The sequence below is a fragment of the Lissotriton vulgaris genome, chromosome 3_2 (assembly GCF_964263255.1).
Source record: "Lissotriton vulgaris chromosome 3_2, aLisVul1.2, whole genome shotgun sequence".
NCBI classification, from domain to species: Eukaryota; Metazoa; Chordata; class Amphibia; order Caudata; family Salamandridae; genus Lissotriton; species Lissotriton vulgaris.
This window is the reverse complement of record NC_141690.1, coordinates 100,464,346-100,482,163: the sequence shown is the minus strand read 5'-3', so window position 1 is coordinate 100,482,163 and position 17,818 is coordinate 100,464,346. Positions and strand designations below refer to the sequence as shown.

General features: G+C 46.8%; 1 protein-coding gene across 2 annotated transcripts in view; it reads right to left on the bottom strand.

Annotated features, from left to right (window-relative positions):
• FAM184B (family with sequence similarity 184 member B) overlaps positions 1 to 17,818 on the bottom strand; it is an 856,462-nt gene that overhangs the window by 133,880 nt on the left and 704,764 nt on the right. For both annotated transcript variants that reach the window (XM_086964049.1, XM_086964050.1), the window contains one exon: positions 4,827 to 5,029. In XM_086964049.1, coding sequence (XP_086820175.1) covers positions 4,827 to 5,029 — 203 coding nt within the window. The remainder of the gene's footprint in view (positions 1 to 4,826; positions 5,030 to 17,818) is intronic.

Genomic DNA, 17,818 nt, shown 5'->3' with positions numbered 1-17,818 from the left:
TGTATGCGTGTGTGGTGCACATGCCTATGGAGTGACAGGGTCAGAGGCTTTTTTTTATTGAGCTATGCTGCACATAATACATTGACAAAGCCAGTAGGTCTCAGGCGAAACCTTTTGTCTTTGCTAATACTTGGTTGTACTTTTTATTCACTAGTGTGTGTCTGTGTTTTAACAATCTTCAGTTTACAGCAACTCAGCATAGCCAATAGTTTTTTTTTCTTTGCACCAACCGAGTATCATATTTTCCTATGATGTAAATTGACACTACAAACCCTTTCTATTCCTGCTCTAAGTAGGCTTTGGAAGCACATCAGTGCTCTAGTAAAAGTATATGTGATGGACATCTTTTTTTAATTTAACAATTTAACATTTTAATTATACGTCTATGCCTGCCACAGTTAGTTTTTTTTGTTTTTGTTTTTGTAGCTTATGCTTGCAATAAAATAAAATAAAACGCCATTGCATCATCTTGTCACGGACAAACCTATTGGCTATGCTAATGATTGTTATTTGTTACCACCTGTATGTAATCAGGTATTCCAGTTAAGAACACATTGGCAATGTTTTCCCCATCTTTGGAACGTCCAACACTTCTTTGCATATTGCTGAAAAGTCATTTTATAGAGAAGCTCTGAAGGACATTTTTTTTTCTAATAGGCCTAAACATTTGCATTTAAGTGGGTAGACCTTTAATGAAAACAGTTTTATCACTGTAAACTCATTTCGTACCATCAGAAAACAGCCTATCCCTTTCTTCAGTGAAATATCACACTTGAGTAAAATGCACGACTGTTCTTCGCTTGCACAATTGTACCAAACTATGCACAAGAAAATCCAAGCTTAATTACGAAGATCTTATGATATAGAAAACAATTATGTAGGAGCCTGGCTTCTTGTATGTTTTTTTTCACTTAGACCAAATCCTCCTAAGTTTGAGGGACATACCTTTTTAGTGTGATATAATGTAGTTCAGTGGCCATTCATAAATGACTTCCAGAATAACCAGATTGTACATTTGTGAAGCACTATTATTTAGGCCCTTCGACTTGGTTATGGCCATTACTGAAGACCTCGGCTATGGCTATATTCAGAAGAGCAGTGGCTGATTGATTCAGTCTCGTTGTACTGGTGGTCTTAAAAGTTTTGAGTGAGTTTCTCAAACGGGACAAAGCTTGCTGAAAAATATGAAAATAATGGCTCGCAGAATGTCCTCACTAGGAGTAGTTTTTCTCGACAGTCCCTCTGACCTCAGTCAGTGCCTGTTTTCTAGCCATGCCCCTATAACAAATCAACTTTATTCATATTCCATTTGCAATCAATGTTGGAACGCCTACGTGTCCGATAATTTCTGTCTTTAATCGGTTTCCTTTTCCGCTTTGTACTGAAATGCCCCAGACAATCTGCCTCTACCCCTGTTAACAAATGCGCAGAAAGATTAAGAACTGTGGCAGATAGCAAGGGCACATGGAATACATCACTTAGCAGGGTTTAATCATTCTATTTACTTTTTTTTGTCTTTGAACTCGTTAAAATCTTTAAGAACCGTAATTTGATTGGTAAAAAAAAAGTGTTTTATGCAGGAGGCACAGCATCATCCGTTGCCACAGTGCTGACTTTCGGGTAGTTGGGTGAGTGGCCTTAAATGGATTAGGGAATGGAGTGTATGTCAGTTTTGCAATGTGCCATACCCAGGGCACAAGTCCTAAAAAAAGAAGTGGGGGGACGTTGACATCACGACAGGAAGTGACGTCACAAAAGGTGGCTTGCACCATCAGACTCATTGCCTCCCCTCGCTCATCCCTTAGATGCAATTGCATCAGAGAAGCCAGCGCGTGAGCAGCGTTGTGAGTGAGCTCCGATCTCACCCCAGAGAGGCCAAAGAGTGAATGTGGGGCCCATTTGTTCCATTTATCGAGCTCCTGGTAAAATAAGGGGGGGGACGCCGTCCACCCGCGCGGTACCCTGACTCGAGCCCTGGCCATACCATAGATCTATGTGCATTAAGACCAGTCATGCTACTTGTATACTATTGTTGCTTATTGGCAGGGGCTCTGTAGTTAAATCATGCGACTGGAGGTGTAATAATGTGTCAGGATGACAGTTTTATTTCATGTTACCAATGTTTTGAAAACCTTTAATTGATTATTTGTAACCATTGACAAACTTGTAAAGCAAAAAAACACCAATTGTGCATATAGGATAATCATATATTAGCCTACAATGGTGTCTTCGAGGTTTTAGTTACATGTACGGGCCACTTAACCTTCTTCACGTCTTCAGAACCCCCTCCATGGCAAAATAGATTTTTGTCCCCCAGAGTTTTATATAGCGCAAACTTGACCCGAAGGTATCGGAGCGCTTTGCATGACCACCAGTTGTGTTACACACCACACATTCATTAGGTCTCGCCTACGCAGCTTGCATGTGCTACATAGGAGACCTTTAGCTGCCGTGCAGCTCTTTTTCAAAGCACATACGCGTGCTTGTGGCGGCATACGCCTTGCGTGACTGCGGAGAGGCGCGCCACAAGCAAGAGTATGTGCTTTGAAAAAGAGCAGACTGCACTCTCCGGGCGTGCGCACACCACTCGCGGGTGCACCCCTTCGCCTCTCTCTCCCGCTGCAGCACAAGGCGCGCGCGCTTCTTTCCTTTAATCATTCACTCATTTGTTTTCTTTGCCCTCTCAGAGCGATGGAAACTAAAATCCCCTTTACCTTGTCTTCCACTACATCTTCTGTCACCACGCCAAGCATCAAGACTTGCTGCTTATGAAGCTTCCATGCGCTCTCATTCTCTTCGCGCCCATCCAAGATGGAGGCTCATCCTGCCTCATTACCAGGACCAACTTCACCCTGCCTGTCCAACACTGCATTTCCTTCTGCTCTTACCCTAGGATAGAAATGTGGTCAAATCTTGGTTGAACTTTCAAATTTAACATTTACTTCTACTGTTGCCTTTACTTTGTTGGCACATCTGTTAAATCTGCCTTTTCAATATGTACCAGACAGATTTAGTGTGAAACTCTTCATGCTAACTTTTACCTCTGACTAAGTGTATGACCTTTCATCTTTTCCGGCGGGATCCCTGCCTATATATGTTCATTCATTTCTATATGAATTTCATGAAATTATATTTCTGCTGGCACACAAATGTCTTTTTGATACTAAGGTAGTTAATTTCTTTCACTTTTATTTTCACTTTCGTTGAAAAACATTTCACTCCCCCCTCACAATTTGTATTAATTCACATCCACTTAAACGCCTTTTCGCAATCTATGCTCACTGGGTAATCTCTGTACCCTCGCTCTTTCCCAAGCTTTACTCACTGTACCTGCTTGGTGTCACACAGGTTATAAACAACAAGCATTGGCATAGCCAATAGGTCTCGCCTTTGGGACCTTATACGTGTTTAGCCATGCAACAGTAGATGTTGTTGCACCAAGGATATTGTGCTGCATAACTAAATGCTTATAAGGTCCCAAAAGCGAGACCTATTGGCTATGCCAATACTTGTTCTGACCTTGGCGCTGCTAGTATTTTGACAGCGCTATACCTCCTTCACACCTAATGTTAATTACAATCAGCATATGTGTGACAATTGCTCTGCACGCTCTGCCAAGAGCTTACGATGGTAATACCTTCATCTGCTTCATCCCAATTATTTTCAGGGAGCAAAATGGAAATACTCCTTAGGCCAGACTTACATCTCCCCCCCTACACCGACAAAAAAAGTAACATAATGAGGAGCCGCGGGTAAAAACCAATAGGTCAAGGGAGCCACAGGTTGAAAAAGTTTGGGAACCCCTGCGTAATCAGTAGAGGAAGCAAAGGTGGATAGAGGAGTAGACCAGCATTGGCAATGCCAATAGGTCTAGCTTTAAATGAATGTTGATTGGTAATGTGACCATTTACAAGTAAATACCATGGGAATAGATATGTATTTGTGTGGAAGAAAAGCCTTTTAGGATAATATTGGTGGAGGTTAAAAGGTCATGTGAAAGTAGCACTGTCAAGCCAGACCTAAGCATCATGTTGGTGAATGACTGCCCTCCTCCGATCAGTGCTGCTGCCAGAGAAAAACAACATAAAATATCTAGTTATCTAAGACAATTTAATAGCATTCCATTGTCATGTGAGTGCCCCTCAAAGTTCATGCATAGGCAGGTAGGTAAATGAACAAAATGATCAATGCTGCCTGGAGGGCAAACATTTTTGTGTTGGAGCACACAACTTCTGCCCAATCAAAACATGTACTCCTGGCTCCCAAAATGTGGGAAGAACGAATACCCCTCTCTAGTGATGCTCACATACTTCCCTGGCAACAACTTGGCTGTCAAACCTACCATAATAAGATTATGGCGAAACCAAAATGTTCTGTTGGTAAGGTGTCACGTGGCAGCCAAAGTAGGAATATCCTGGTAGACTAGAAGGATGATTTGACAAGAAGCCGTGTTTTGGAGAGAAATACAGGTGCCTTAAGAGAAGTAGATATGCAGAAGTGAGAAGATGGTGAAGCTTGAGAGTGGAATGGCATTGTACAGTATGGCATCTGGGTCAGAATAGTCTGAAGAACAGAGAGGAAATAAATCAGGAAGGACTGTAGGTGAGTCTACAAGTGGTCATGAAAGAAGAGAGACCAGACTAGATGGCAGTACAAACATACAGACATATTTTACAACTAAACCAGAAGCAGATTAAAATGCAGTTTGGTTAATACGTGAAAGAACAATTGAGATTTCTGCGTTGCATGTGGCAGAGTAACACTGCGATGTCTGACTCCTGTCCAACACAAGAATGTAATGCAATGATATATTAACAATAATATACCTGGTTATAGGCCTGGAGTCAATAGGCTTCAACGGCTGTTCATAAGGGCGTCCCCGGCTTGGGCTCGGGTCTAAGCTGGGCGATTTCACTATTTGTCGGATGTTTTTTTTCTGAATTACTTCACAGTTGGCTAAACTCTTTTCGTAAGATACCAAGTTTGGAACACTGACAACTCGGATAGGTGCTTCGTCCATTTTCTTTTTCTGTTGTAAAGAAGGGCGGCAATTATTTTTTTTTTTAAACTCTTTTTATCATGGAATAAAAACAATACAAAAAGAAATAATAAGGTCTCAGGTGAATGCAATCAATTACAACACTTCGGTTCATTGGGCACTGTGCAGGATCAATCAATTAATAGAAAAACATTAGGATCAAGGGGATTCCTGTGCTGCAATATCGGGATCTCCCCTAGGGGCTTTACAGAGGCCTCCACGATACTGGTTCCAACCCCCCCCATACCTTCCCCCACTTCCAGGGGCAGCCCCTGGCAACATAGATCGCCCGTTCTCTCATCATACACCAGTCGAGGTCCTCTGCCCATTTATGCACCTGAGGCGGCTGGCGGGCGCCCCACAACTGCGCAATGTTTTGCTTGGCCACCATGCACGCTAACGTCACCCATTGCTTCTGATAATCATTGAGATCCGTCGGTTCCCATACATTCAAGAAGCGGCAATTATTAAAGCATTCCAAAAAAACAAATAAGGGTGGTTAAGGAAATAATCTTACCTGACACAGCATAAAAAGTACTTAAATAAGCACAAAATATTACGTGGTTTCCTAAAAGGCCCTAAACTTTTTTTTAACGTTATGCTCCACAGGGGAGGTAAATATCATGTGCAGAGGCTGTAACTGAGAACATGCAGTTCACAAGCAGGCTGCTAAAATCCTCACTCTTTCGGTTCCCCTTTTAAGCCCTCATTATGAATACTGCAGGAAACCATATCTGGAAGTCCACATCCGTAATTACTGATCCCACGAGTAAGGCAATTCTGGTGCAAAACTGCTTCAGTATTTGCAGCATTTTTTATTGGTGAATGGAGCATAATTTTGTAAATCTGCGTTTGCGCAACCATTCCTACAGATTTGTATTCCCATTCCAGGCCTTATCCCACAGACCCTGCGCTACGTTAATCCTGTGTAGGTTATATTTTCCTACAGTACATGTTATTTTAGTTCAGGCGGAAACTCCAGTTTGTGCCTGAATCAGAATTACAACTGTACTATTAAGGGTGCTTAGTAATCACCCAAGTTTATTTGCCATATAATCATAAAATTAGTTGTCTCCATAATAAAAAGAAATCAGAACCTTTTTTCAACCGAATGGTTCCTATTGCAGCTAATCCTCAACCTTAATTTGTCCCCAAACTATAGTTATCACCAAACATCTGCTCGAGTTGGGGAACTGCAACATGATATTCCACCAGTTGGCATCTCCTTAACATCTATGCAATTTGTCTCTTCTAGTTGGGAAGTAATAGCCCCCTGGTGGCCACTTTTTGCAAAGGTAGGAGTTCACAGGCGCTGCTGTTTATTGTGGCATCTCAATTTCATGCCCCATATACAATACATTCTGTTGTACCCGCTCGTTGAGACACTGGAAGCCTTGTGGTATAATTCATGTCTTCTTTATTAGTTCCAGTTCAGGGTAGTATCAATCTCAATTCAGCCTTGTACCAGCTCCTACATCTCCCACACCAGCCCCACCAGGAGCAGCCTGCCTAGCTGCTCAGCCCATCTACAACTTTCACCACTCATTCACACAGGCACCCAGGCATTCCATTCATCACAGTCACATCAACATTCCGCTACCATCTCTCACTCTGGCTGAGCAGCTAAGAGGACCTAGGCTGATTACATATAAATGTAAAACTTAGGATATAACACACTCTCCCAGAAGTTTTTCAATTCCTCCAAAACCTTGTTCATTTTCTTTGTTATGCAAGGGATCAACTATGACATTCGAGGGGGGGTGGCCAGCAACTAAAGGAAATTACCCCACACATTACCGAAGCTCCTGAGGACTGAACCCATTATCCCCCAATATCCATTTCAAAACCAGACAGCGTGGTGCAGACATGGCGCCAATGGTGTCCAGCAGACAATAACCAAACCTCAGAATACAGTGATTAATACTCCGGTCACAGCAGCCTGAAGTCAGTGTGAGGCCGGCGAGCATACAAAACCATACGGACCGATCCAAAAGGTAACAAGAGCAGGCGGGGCACAGTGTAGGCGAGGAAGGTGCCTGCACAAGCAGTATTTTAAGGGAAACATCGCACAAACGGACAACGAGTAGACCTCACCGGACACGCTAATGAACGGGTGGGGGGCCGCGAAGATTACACCCACCCCACAATGGGAACCGGAACTGCCAGAGAATGGCCTGCAGTAGTGGAAGAACCACTCATTAGTGCTCAACCACGATGCAAGAAGTCTGCACTGGACGAGTAGAAAGTGATTGGATGCCGGCTGAGGACTGACACGTGGAGGTGCAGCCGGTCCTTTAAAAGTAAGGAAAGAGGAAGGTGGGAAATGCGGAGCGGGATGAGGGGAGCAACAACCGCAATACTTTCAATATCAATAAAGTAACGTGGAGAACAACGGCTAGGAACTTTTTCCACACAGTGACGTGCGACTGATGCCCTCTCCCACACATGAAATAGCGGACAGCGAGGGTGCGGACATAGCGCCTTCACGGCGACGCTGCTCTTCCCCAAATCCCTGGAAATGTGAAAGGCGACTGACGCACAAACTGGATGTGAGTTGGTACCACTCGAGGACCCGTGCGCTGCACAGAACCACAAAGACCTTCCCCAAAGATTAAAGAATAAAAGACGGAGTGCTCCATGGGCTGATTGCATCATAGAAACACAAATCATCTCTCAAACTGTGCCAAACACGCACCACAACAGGACTGAGTCTTCGAAAGTGAATGTGAGAAACTTTGCTGGAGGAAAACCGACAGGCCACGAGGTGGACTCTCCCCGGGCAGGTGGCAGTGATTACCCAGGGGAATGAAACTAGGCAGATCGATCTACAATCAGCCCACGCAGAGAAACACAACATGTCAGGCAGTGAAGGAGGGGGCGGAACACATCACAATAAACTAGACAAATACACCCTAAAAATAGACCAGGAGGATGGTGGCACCCGGACTGAACCAGCAGCAGGAACAGATGAACTAACACTGAACGACATTGTGGCCGCCATTAGCAAAGTTCATACCTCTTTAGAAACATGAATAGAAACTGTTTCTACAGAAGTCTCCCTCATGAGGGTGGATTTACGCAAACTGGGCGACAGTGTCCAAGAATTGGAAGATACAGCAAAAACTCTAAAAGTAGACACTTCGCTCCTTCAACAAAAAGTAAAAGACTTGAAAACTATGACAAAAGTAATCGAAACAAAGTTAGATGAGTATGAGAGTAGATCCAGGAGAAATAATATATACATTATTGGAGTACCTGAACGAGTAGGGGGCAAAGGCTCTTCTCCAACCTGAGGACACTTAAGAGTGGTAGATGGAAGGTGAACAGTAGAAAACACAAGCCCCTCTGGAAAATGGGCAAGATGCCTCGAGAAGTGGCAGAAACACCCAGAAGCAATCCCCGAAAAGACAACACGCGCAAATGCGGAACTTGACAATGGTGAATAACACGTTAATAGACGCACTACTACAATACAGACTACGATTAATGTCTTGAGACTACATAACGGGGAACACCAACAGGCTTGAACAATATATGTGATTCGGTCATATAACCACTAACGCAGAACTACACCCTCTGATCAATGAAGAAACTGAGGTAAAGATGCCAGCAGAAGGCAAATATATTGCTAGCACCACGCTGACTCATTAAATAAGAAGAAATGGGATAGGAGAGGGTGGATGGTTTTTGGGAGAACTAGGGGGCATATTATCAACAAATAGCGATATTTATCGCTAAATGGGCTTAGCGACAATTTTTTTATCGCCGCACATCGCCGGATTTTATTGCAGAGATAACGTGCTATTAGCAACGTTTATCTCTGAAGCGATAAAATATCCGGCAATAGCTGCGAAATGCTTGAATATCGCTGGGAATACAGTGATATTCAAGCATTATCGCTAACAGGGTCTTAGCCTGAATATCCACCTCCCAATGGATATACAGGCTAAGAACTGGTCTGAGCAGCCGTTAGGTTTTGGAGATATTCGTGCTTAGCACAAATATTTCCATCGCTACGCCTGCGTTGATAATAGGCGATAGCGATGTTAGCGACTGTTTTCAGTCGCTAACAGGTTGGGTACGTCCACTTTGCATGTCATTAGCGATAAATATCGCTGACATGCAAAGCGGGCCCAAAACCACTCACTATCGCCTAAAAGCTGTCGCTAACTGCTGTTAGCGACAGCTTGCTAATAGGGCGATGAAATTATTGCCGCTTTTCGGCCGAAAACGGCCGCAAAAGCGGCGATAATTTCATATCGCCTGACTTGGTAATATGCCCCTAGGTCCCCTTAGTTTCTGTTGGGGCTCTGCAGTGTTGGGGAGGCGGGCTGTTAGTGAACCATCGTGCAGGGGAAGGGAATCTTCCAATTATTTTTTGAACTGCAATCAGCATTGATTATATAACTTGGGGAAAGACGTTTGTTACTTCTTGTTCAATTATTAAGGAACACTTTACACAGACACGACTAAATGCCACACAGTGGAATCAGACCAAAGCCCGAAAACAGCACATAGCCCGTCTCCACCATTACTACCATACTGTTTACTATATTTGGGAAAGAGGGAGTGGATATACTCACAATCTATCCCCTGAAGATGTGTAATACTATGCAACCTTACCTCCGACTACTCTCCTGGAATATTAATGGACTAGGTGATAAACTGAAGAGGGGGATAGTCCTCCAATTTATCAAAGGGCACACACCAGGTGTAGTTTTACTAAAGGAGGCCCACCTTGTAGGCAACACATGTAAAGCATTAAACAGACGGGGATATACATTAGTTGCACATCCAAGCTTCACAACAGGCTCCATAGGGATAGGAATACTCATACGCAGCCGCTTCCCCTTTATAATGGAAAGATCATGTACCGACCCACTGGGTAGATTTGCTGCAATCACGGGTACATGGGAAGGAAAACCACTTAATATCCTTTCGGTCTATATCCCACCAGAATTACAGAAGATTGCCCTGTCTGAATTTAGCAAATTAATCATTGAATTAGCAGAGGGAGATTTGATACTAGGAAGGGATTTAAATAATCCTCTATGTGGGCAAAAAGATTGCAAAGCCCTGAGGCATACACTAGGGAGCAGCTCAAGCCTAGCATACTATCTGGCGGCAATTGGCCTAGCACATAATCTGGAGAGCACATAATCCAGACATTTCACAATTTACTTTCCATTTAGGAGCACACAACAGCCAATTACGAATAAATTAAATATGAACACTAGCGGACCAAGTGCCCTATTTTAAGGACATGTGACATTTCGTGCATAGAATATCAGACCACTCACCGATATGGGCCCATTACACAAGTGGCACAACATCGATACGGAAGAAGATTACCATAAATACTCAGTATCTAAAAATCCCCCAAATATGTGATGATCTAGTCCGAACCACATAACACTACTTCAACAAAATTGAGGGTTCTGTAAAATCTCTGCAGATCATTTGGGAAGCATATAAAACAGTTATCAAAGGGCAGGCACTATCCTTAATGGCTAGACACAAACAAGATAGTAAGATAGCACTCACGAAATTACGAAAAAGAGATCCTGGAGAAGGAAGCACAGATAGCGATCTCAGACAGTGAAGTGACTAACCACGTCTTGGCCATTAAGCGACAGGAATACAAAAACCTAGAAATAGAGGAGGCTAAAAACAGCCATCGAGCAGTGCAACACAGAATATATGAAACCAGAGATAAAGCTGGGAAACTATTGGCATAACTAGACAGACGCGAAAAGGCAAACAAATGGGGGGCATTCCTTGAGACCGAAGAGGAAGAGACAAAAAGAGACCCTCTAGAGAGCTGAGATATTCGCCATATACTTCACAAGTTTATATACATCCTCGGTCTCGGCGACATCAGACGATTCTAAAGAACTACTAGCAGAAATGCCTCTCCGCTCACTAACCACTTATGATACCGCATCGCTAGACAGTGACATCACTGAAATCTTCAGTGCAATAAATATTATACAATCCGGGAAAGCAATTGGACTAGGTGGCCTCCTGATAGAACTATACAAACTTATAGCCTCCAAATGTGCACCCTACTTACAACAAATGTACGAAGACAGCAGATTACCGGAAGCCTACTTAAAGACAAAAAGATTGACCACCACTGCAGTCATACACAAGCAGGGGAAACCAGCTGAACTGTGCAGCTCGTAATACCCCATATCACTGCTTAACACAGAGGTTAAAATCCTGGCCAAATTGCTGGCCAACAGACTTTTACCGGTAATGACGAATTTGGTACATCCAGACCAAACTGGCTTTATGCCAGGGAGGAATACGGGATTAAACCTGCGACACCTTCATGGATGGTTGTTAGGCAGGAGTGAGAACATCAGGAAGAGACTGCAATATTATCACTATATGCCCCATGGAGTTTGACAACTTCGAATGGCAGTAACTCTTTGCAGTACTGGAACGGCTACTCTATGGCTCGAAATACATTGCATGGATTAGGCTGCTATATGCGGAACAAGTAGTAGTGAACGGACATACTTTACGCAACTTTCCCCTCAAACGAGGAACACAGCAGGGATGCCCTCTATTGTCACTGATTTTCACATTAGTGCTGGAACCCCTTGCAACCTGGATAAGAGGAGATCAGCTGATTCGAGAGTTGCGGTGGACTAAGGGATGGGAGGACAGAATCTACTTGTATGCGTATGATATTCTACTTTATGTGGCGTCACCACATTCCTCCAAAAACAGGTTCATGCAAGTTTTCACTAACTTCTGGAATTACTCCGGCTATACCATCAATTGATCCAAATCTGTGCTTTTTATCCTCCACAGACCTTTCCCCAAACTATCACCGGACTTCACAGTGACAGTGGCAGAGGAAGGTTTCCGTTACTAAGGGATCTATGCCACAGGTGATCCTGCTCTTTCTTACACACATAACCTACTCGCCCCTTAAAACAACTGCAAAACGATTCATGACATTGGAGAACTTTACCACTATCACTACTAGGATGTGCTGCCCTCTTTAAAATGATTACCCATGTGGCAAGAGGACGATGTAATCCAGAGGGAGCCCTAACAAGATTTTGTAAAGGTATTACACTGGGCTCCAAAATTCACTTCTGAACAAATAAAAATTACAGAGACTCACAGAACAACATGAGCAATCCAGTAAAGCCTGTCCTGCTCCTTTGATTTGGTGCATGAGTACAAGTACCTAATAATCTTGACAACTGATAAATCGGAATCAAAACTTTTTGTTGTGCCCCTTAAGAATTCACCAAACGGGGGGCGTGGTCTCGCTGGCAATGCAGTAAGGCGCACGCTGAGGGCGCTCCGGTCAGCCACTGCTAACTAAAGTAATTACAGTGGAGCTGGGGGTCTACTGATGCCAACCCTGGGGGTGCTATGCTAGTGGACGGTTAGGGGCCCCTTTTGCGAGGCAGAGGACTGCCCGAAAGCAGCAGCAGAGGTAAAAAAGCCTCACCACATCGGCCTTCAGACCGGAGCGCTCGCCATTTTATGGCGTCAGGACCGGAAGTCCCCTGACGTGCGGCGAGAGCTGATCCAGTGCACTCGGGGACCCCTTGGACTTGTACAGCTTTGGGGTGGACGGCGGAGCAGCCGGGGCACACGCACTGGAGCAGAGGGAGCCTGGGATCGGCCCAGAGCAGGTGAACGGACCCTTGACCGGCCCTGGGGCGCCATCTTACATACCGTGACAGAGACGTCCCTCGGCGCCGGACACTGCAGGCTGCCTTTTCCTTGCGGACTGCTTCTCCCGGCCCGGCAGGTCTTCTGTCGGAACTAACAGGCGACAGAGGTGCCCAGATCTCAGCAGGGAACGACAGAGACAGCCCCAACAGTGTGCGTGGCTCCATTGCTTTCAGGGGTCTGTTGCGGGTGTGGCTGCCATCTTGCACGAGCCGGCTGTGAGAAGCCCGCGCTTGTGAGTGGCTGAGGCAGGGAGAGGCGCGCAGCACTGGGAAAACATTGTGGGCTCTGTAGGGAGCTTCAGGGGTGAACACTACAACTGCGCTGGGAGGTGCCTTGGCCTACTGAGTGGCCTGGAGCATCATCCTGGGCCCCGTCCTCCTCCCTGGTGCCGGCGTAAGATGGGTGGAGGAATTGGAGGCCCACTGGGGGTGGACTGGTCTGGTGGTGGTGCCTTTCTTTGGATGGCCTCCCACGGAGCCCCAGTAACTCGGACACGCAGCGCAGGTGAGGAGTAAGGGGTGGAGACGCCTCTTGTTGACTCAACCCCGACTGATTAGACTACGAGGGGCCCTGATAATCAACCTTCCTGCCGCTGATACTCCCCCTGGGGGCGCTGACTTCCTGCGACCTCACCCAGGACACCTGCACGGCCTGTGGCCTTCGTTCATCTGCTGATTGGCAGTAGGGGGCGGATACGTCACACGCACCATACCATCCTCGAGACGTGGATACTGGCCCTGCAGCCCTTGAGGCCCCCTCTGAAAGGTCCCCGGTGTGCCGCCTCTTCTACCCGGGCATTGCAGCTCCTAGGCAACCTGCCCTGATACCACCTCGACAGTACGCTGCATGCCCTTTACCACGAGAGAGAGCGACGGGCTAGTGGAGACAACTGCGACCTGTCGGCCTTGGGTGGAGACAGACTGAACTGTATGGCCCCCGGCCTCTGAGACTGTCACCTTCCGGGTGGGCGCCTGAGTAGCTGAATGTGATCTCGCATTGATCTCGGTCCTGGACACCTTGATCTCCACTGGCCTTCTAGATAGCGCGCCACTTGAACGGGCGGGGAGCCGTGGCGAGCCATACATGAGAGCGGTGACCTGGCCCACCTCATTTGGCACGCGCTGCTGAGTTGCTGCCGAGCCTGGAGCAACACACCCCAATCTCCATCAGCGGATGCAAAGCAAGTGCACTTGACGCCCGGACCCACTCTCGTGCAACCCTTCAACCATCTACGGGTCCCTACGGTTGGCGCTGTTGAAGGCCACACATCTATAAGGGATGACGCGCACTAAAGTGGGAAAAGACTCAGCGGCAGCCCCCAAAGACAATCCTGTCGCCGCAATGTGGGGCAAGGCGGGCGCATCGGCCCTGGCGGAGGTGGCTTCACAGACTGGAGGGGACTCACCACCTCTCACACAAGCTTTTATGGCTACCTTCATGTCAGAGCTAAAGAATGAAATAGGCTCTCTGCGCACTGAGGTCCATTCCTGTGTCCGGGAACCTAAGAAAGAGGTTACTGACCTTGGCGAAAGAGTGGACAGGCTGGAAAAGACCGTAGACGCCCGAAATGAAGACCAGGAAGAACTCTGGCAGCGCCTGGCCACCATGGAGGAGCAGCACATAGAGTTGCAACTGAAGCAGGAGGACCTGGAAAATCGGAGTCGCCGGAACAACCTCCGCATCCGGGGAGTTCCTATCGGGGTGGAGGGGAATGACATCATGACCTATGTGGCGCAGCTACTGCACGAGGTCTGGGAAGATGACGATGCCTCTCCGCCGGCCCGGACCGGGGTCATCGGGTCTCTGGCCCCGCTGGCAGGCCGGAAATTCTCCTGGACATCCTAACCCGGGTCCATTTCTTCACTGAAAAGGAGGCTATACTCAGGGCGGCGCGTGCCAAGGCGGACCTCGACTACAATGGAATCAAGATCCAGATTTTCCAGGACCTCGCACCTAACACCCTTCGAAGACGCTGAGATTTTAAACCTGTGACAGATAAATTGCGAAGCATGAACATCTCATACCAGTGGGGCCACCCGTTCGCTCTCATTTTCCAATGGGAATCCAAGTGCCGGATGATAAGGTCCTATAAAGAGGCGGCGCAACTTCTTCACCTGTCCTTAATGCCGCCTGCCAGTCCTGCACGTCTCCAGCCTCTCACACAGGCGCCTGCCAAGCCATCATGGTCCACTGTGCGCCGCCATAGACGCTTGCCGCCTTCCGATGAACACTCTTACCTCGCAAGCTAAGAACAACATCATCCAACATATCAGGTCCCTGGAGGGGGAAAAGTCTGCAGCCAACTCTTAATCTCCAACTCCTTGATTGACTAAAACCCCGCATTTGCACCTGACAACACGTGCTGTCTTTGGAAAATGTCCCTGACCCCATTGGGATTGGTGTTCGCTAAACGGACTCGTCTGCACCCCAGCTCCCTACCTGCAGTGTTGATGGAGCTGGACCTCCCACCTTGACAATCCCGTGCACAGCTCACGGCCTGCCTGCCTATCTGTTCTTGAGAGAGTGACATCTCTGGTATCACCCGAAACCTGTGGTCTGGGCTGACCCGTGACTGGAACAGAACACTGTGGCCCGGTTGGCCAAGGTTGGGTACTTATTTTTTGTCTCTCCACATCTCTGCTCGTCTCTTTCTCTTTTCCCACTTTCCTTCTTCCCCTGGTCGTGACGGGCAGGAAACCCCCTTTCGATGGTACCCTTCCTTAGGCAAGAGTGACGAGACCCTGCACCTTCCCCCCCTTACCCCAGCTTGCTCTCTAAGGTGGCATGACGGACTAATTCAGGTCTGGACACATCTATGACTGTCCCCAGCCCACTGAAGATTGTGTCCCTTAATGTTAAGGGACTTAGGGCCAGATGTAGATAAATCACAAATACCGAATCATTATTATCAATTTTTACCGAATCGGTAATAAGGAATCTGTATTTGCGATGTAGGTAATAATTCGGTCAAAATTACCGATTCAGTAAAATTCGGTAATAGTTACAGATTCCTTAGAATTCAGTAAAAATATTACCGAAAACCCATTACCGAATCGGTAAAATACCGATTCTGTAATACCGATTCGGTAAATACCGAATCGGTAATTAAAAAAAAACAGGAATTTTGGAATCAGCCAATCCAGAATAAGCACATGACTCCCAACCAGGAAGTGGCCACACCCTTGCAGGTGCACTGAATCAGTTGGTGTTTGGAGAGACTGGGAGCAGCAACCACAGCAGAGGAGCAGAACAGCCAACACCCAGTTCACAGAGACAAACTGCACCATGGCCACATCTGATAAAAGCAAGGATTCTGCAGCTGGGAGAAAAAGAAAAATGAAACTTAGTGAGAAGGAGTTGGAGGTCCTCATTGAGTAAGTAGTAAAAGACCATGACCAGCTCTTTGGTAAGAGGTCACTAAACATGCCTGAGTCCCAGAAAAGGGCCATTTGGATGGCAATCCCAGAAAAAATAAATGCCATTGGGGTCACACCACGGACAATTGAGGTCCTGAAAAACGTTGGTACGACCTGAGAGCACGGGCAAAGGAGAGGATGGCTGAGCGCCAGAAACAATCAGGAAAAACTGGTGGTGGAAGCTCCACAGCGCCTGCTGCTACTGCCCTGGACCAACTGGTAGAATCCACCCTCCAGCCAGAGAGTGTCCGTGGAATTGGGGATGTGGATAGGTTTGCTAGACCTTCCAACACGCAAGGTAAGTTGCATTACATCATACTGTTTCCCCTCCCTAACCCCAATCCCCCTGCAACAATCCCACTCCAGGCCATGTTTTATGTAAGCTGTGCAATGCATCATGGGAAATGAAGTCCCTATCAATGGGTAGCATAATAGCCACTCCCCAATTAGCTTAGGTAATTGTTACACATCTATAGATGAGATAGCAGAGGTCAGACAGCTAGGATGTCAGTTGTGAAATTTCTTAGCACACATTTGCTGCAAGAAAAGTAAGTAATGATACATTCTGTATCCACAGGCGGAACAGCGCCACAAGCTTCAGAGGGGGAGACTGCTGATGCTCCCAGGGGTGATACAAGAAGTGATGAGGAAGTTCTGTCACCTCCAACCATTGCACCAACTACTCCACCACCACCACCTACAAAGTCAAAGCGATACACAGTTGCTCCACTTTCAGCGATAGATGCCACAGAGGAGGACAGGCAGGAAGTCCAGCATACATCACCAGGCGCAGACACACAGCCATCTGGGGCACAGTCCCCCATGCGTGAACGCAGCACAGGTGTCCGTAGACGACGCCCAAGGTCACAAAGTCCAGAATTTCAAGGCTCTAATGTCTTTGCAGGCATGGAGGGCCAAATGATGATAGTGCAGCGCCTGCAGGGGAAGACAATGCGGGCCATTCAGACGCAGATGGTGGCAAACAACCGGAAGGTGGATGAAATGAAGGAGGCCATATACTGCCTCAACAATACAATGGCAGAGGGACCAAAGGAGGTATCTGAGGCAGTGAAAAAATTAAGTGACAGAACGGAGGGGGAGCGCGCTGCAAGGCGGAGAGACAGGCAGGTGATTGCAGGCTTCACGAAGTCTGTGAACAGACTGTGTAATGCCACCCACGTGCTGAGTCGAAGATCTGTGGCCATGCAAATGGAGATGGCCAAGTGCAGCCGTGAGGTTAGTGGAGAAGTGTGGCTCAGGGGTTAGAGGCGGCAGACCTGGAGCTTGAGTTCGGCCCGGGACCAGGGTTCAATTCCCCGCCTCGGCGGGTCTTGGGCTCAAAAATTCCACGGACTCGTTAATTCTCGCTCCGGTGCCTTCTCGACTCACGGGTTCACACTCTGCGACTCTGGGCAATAGCTTGCTTAATCTCCACAACGGCCCCTCGCGGTGGGATGCCTGGCTTTCACCTTGTGGATACCCTGCCAGGGTTATCTCACAGGGGAATACCAGGACGGGTTCCCTAAGCAAGCGCTGAGATGCCCCAGGGTAAGTCGTGCGCTATATAAGTCTCATTCATTTAATTTCATTTCATTACCCAGGGCCTGGTCACAGTCACCAGTGCTGTGGAAATCATGCGAACCAACCAGCTTGCTGC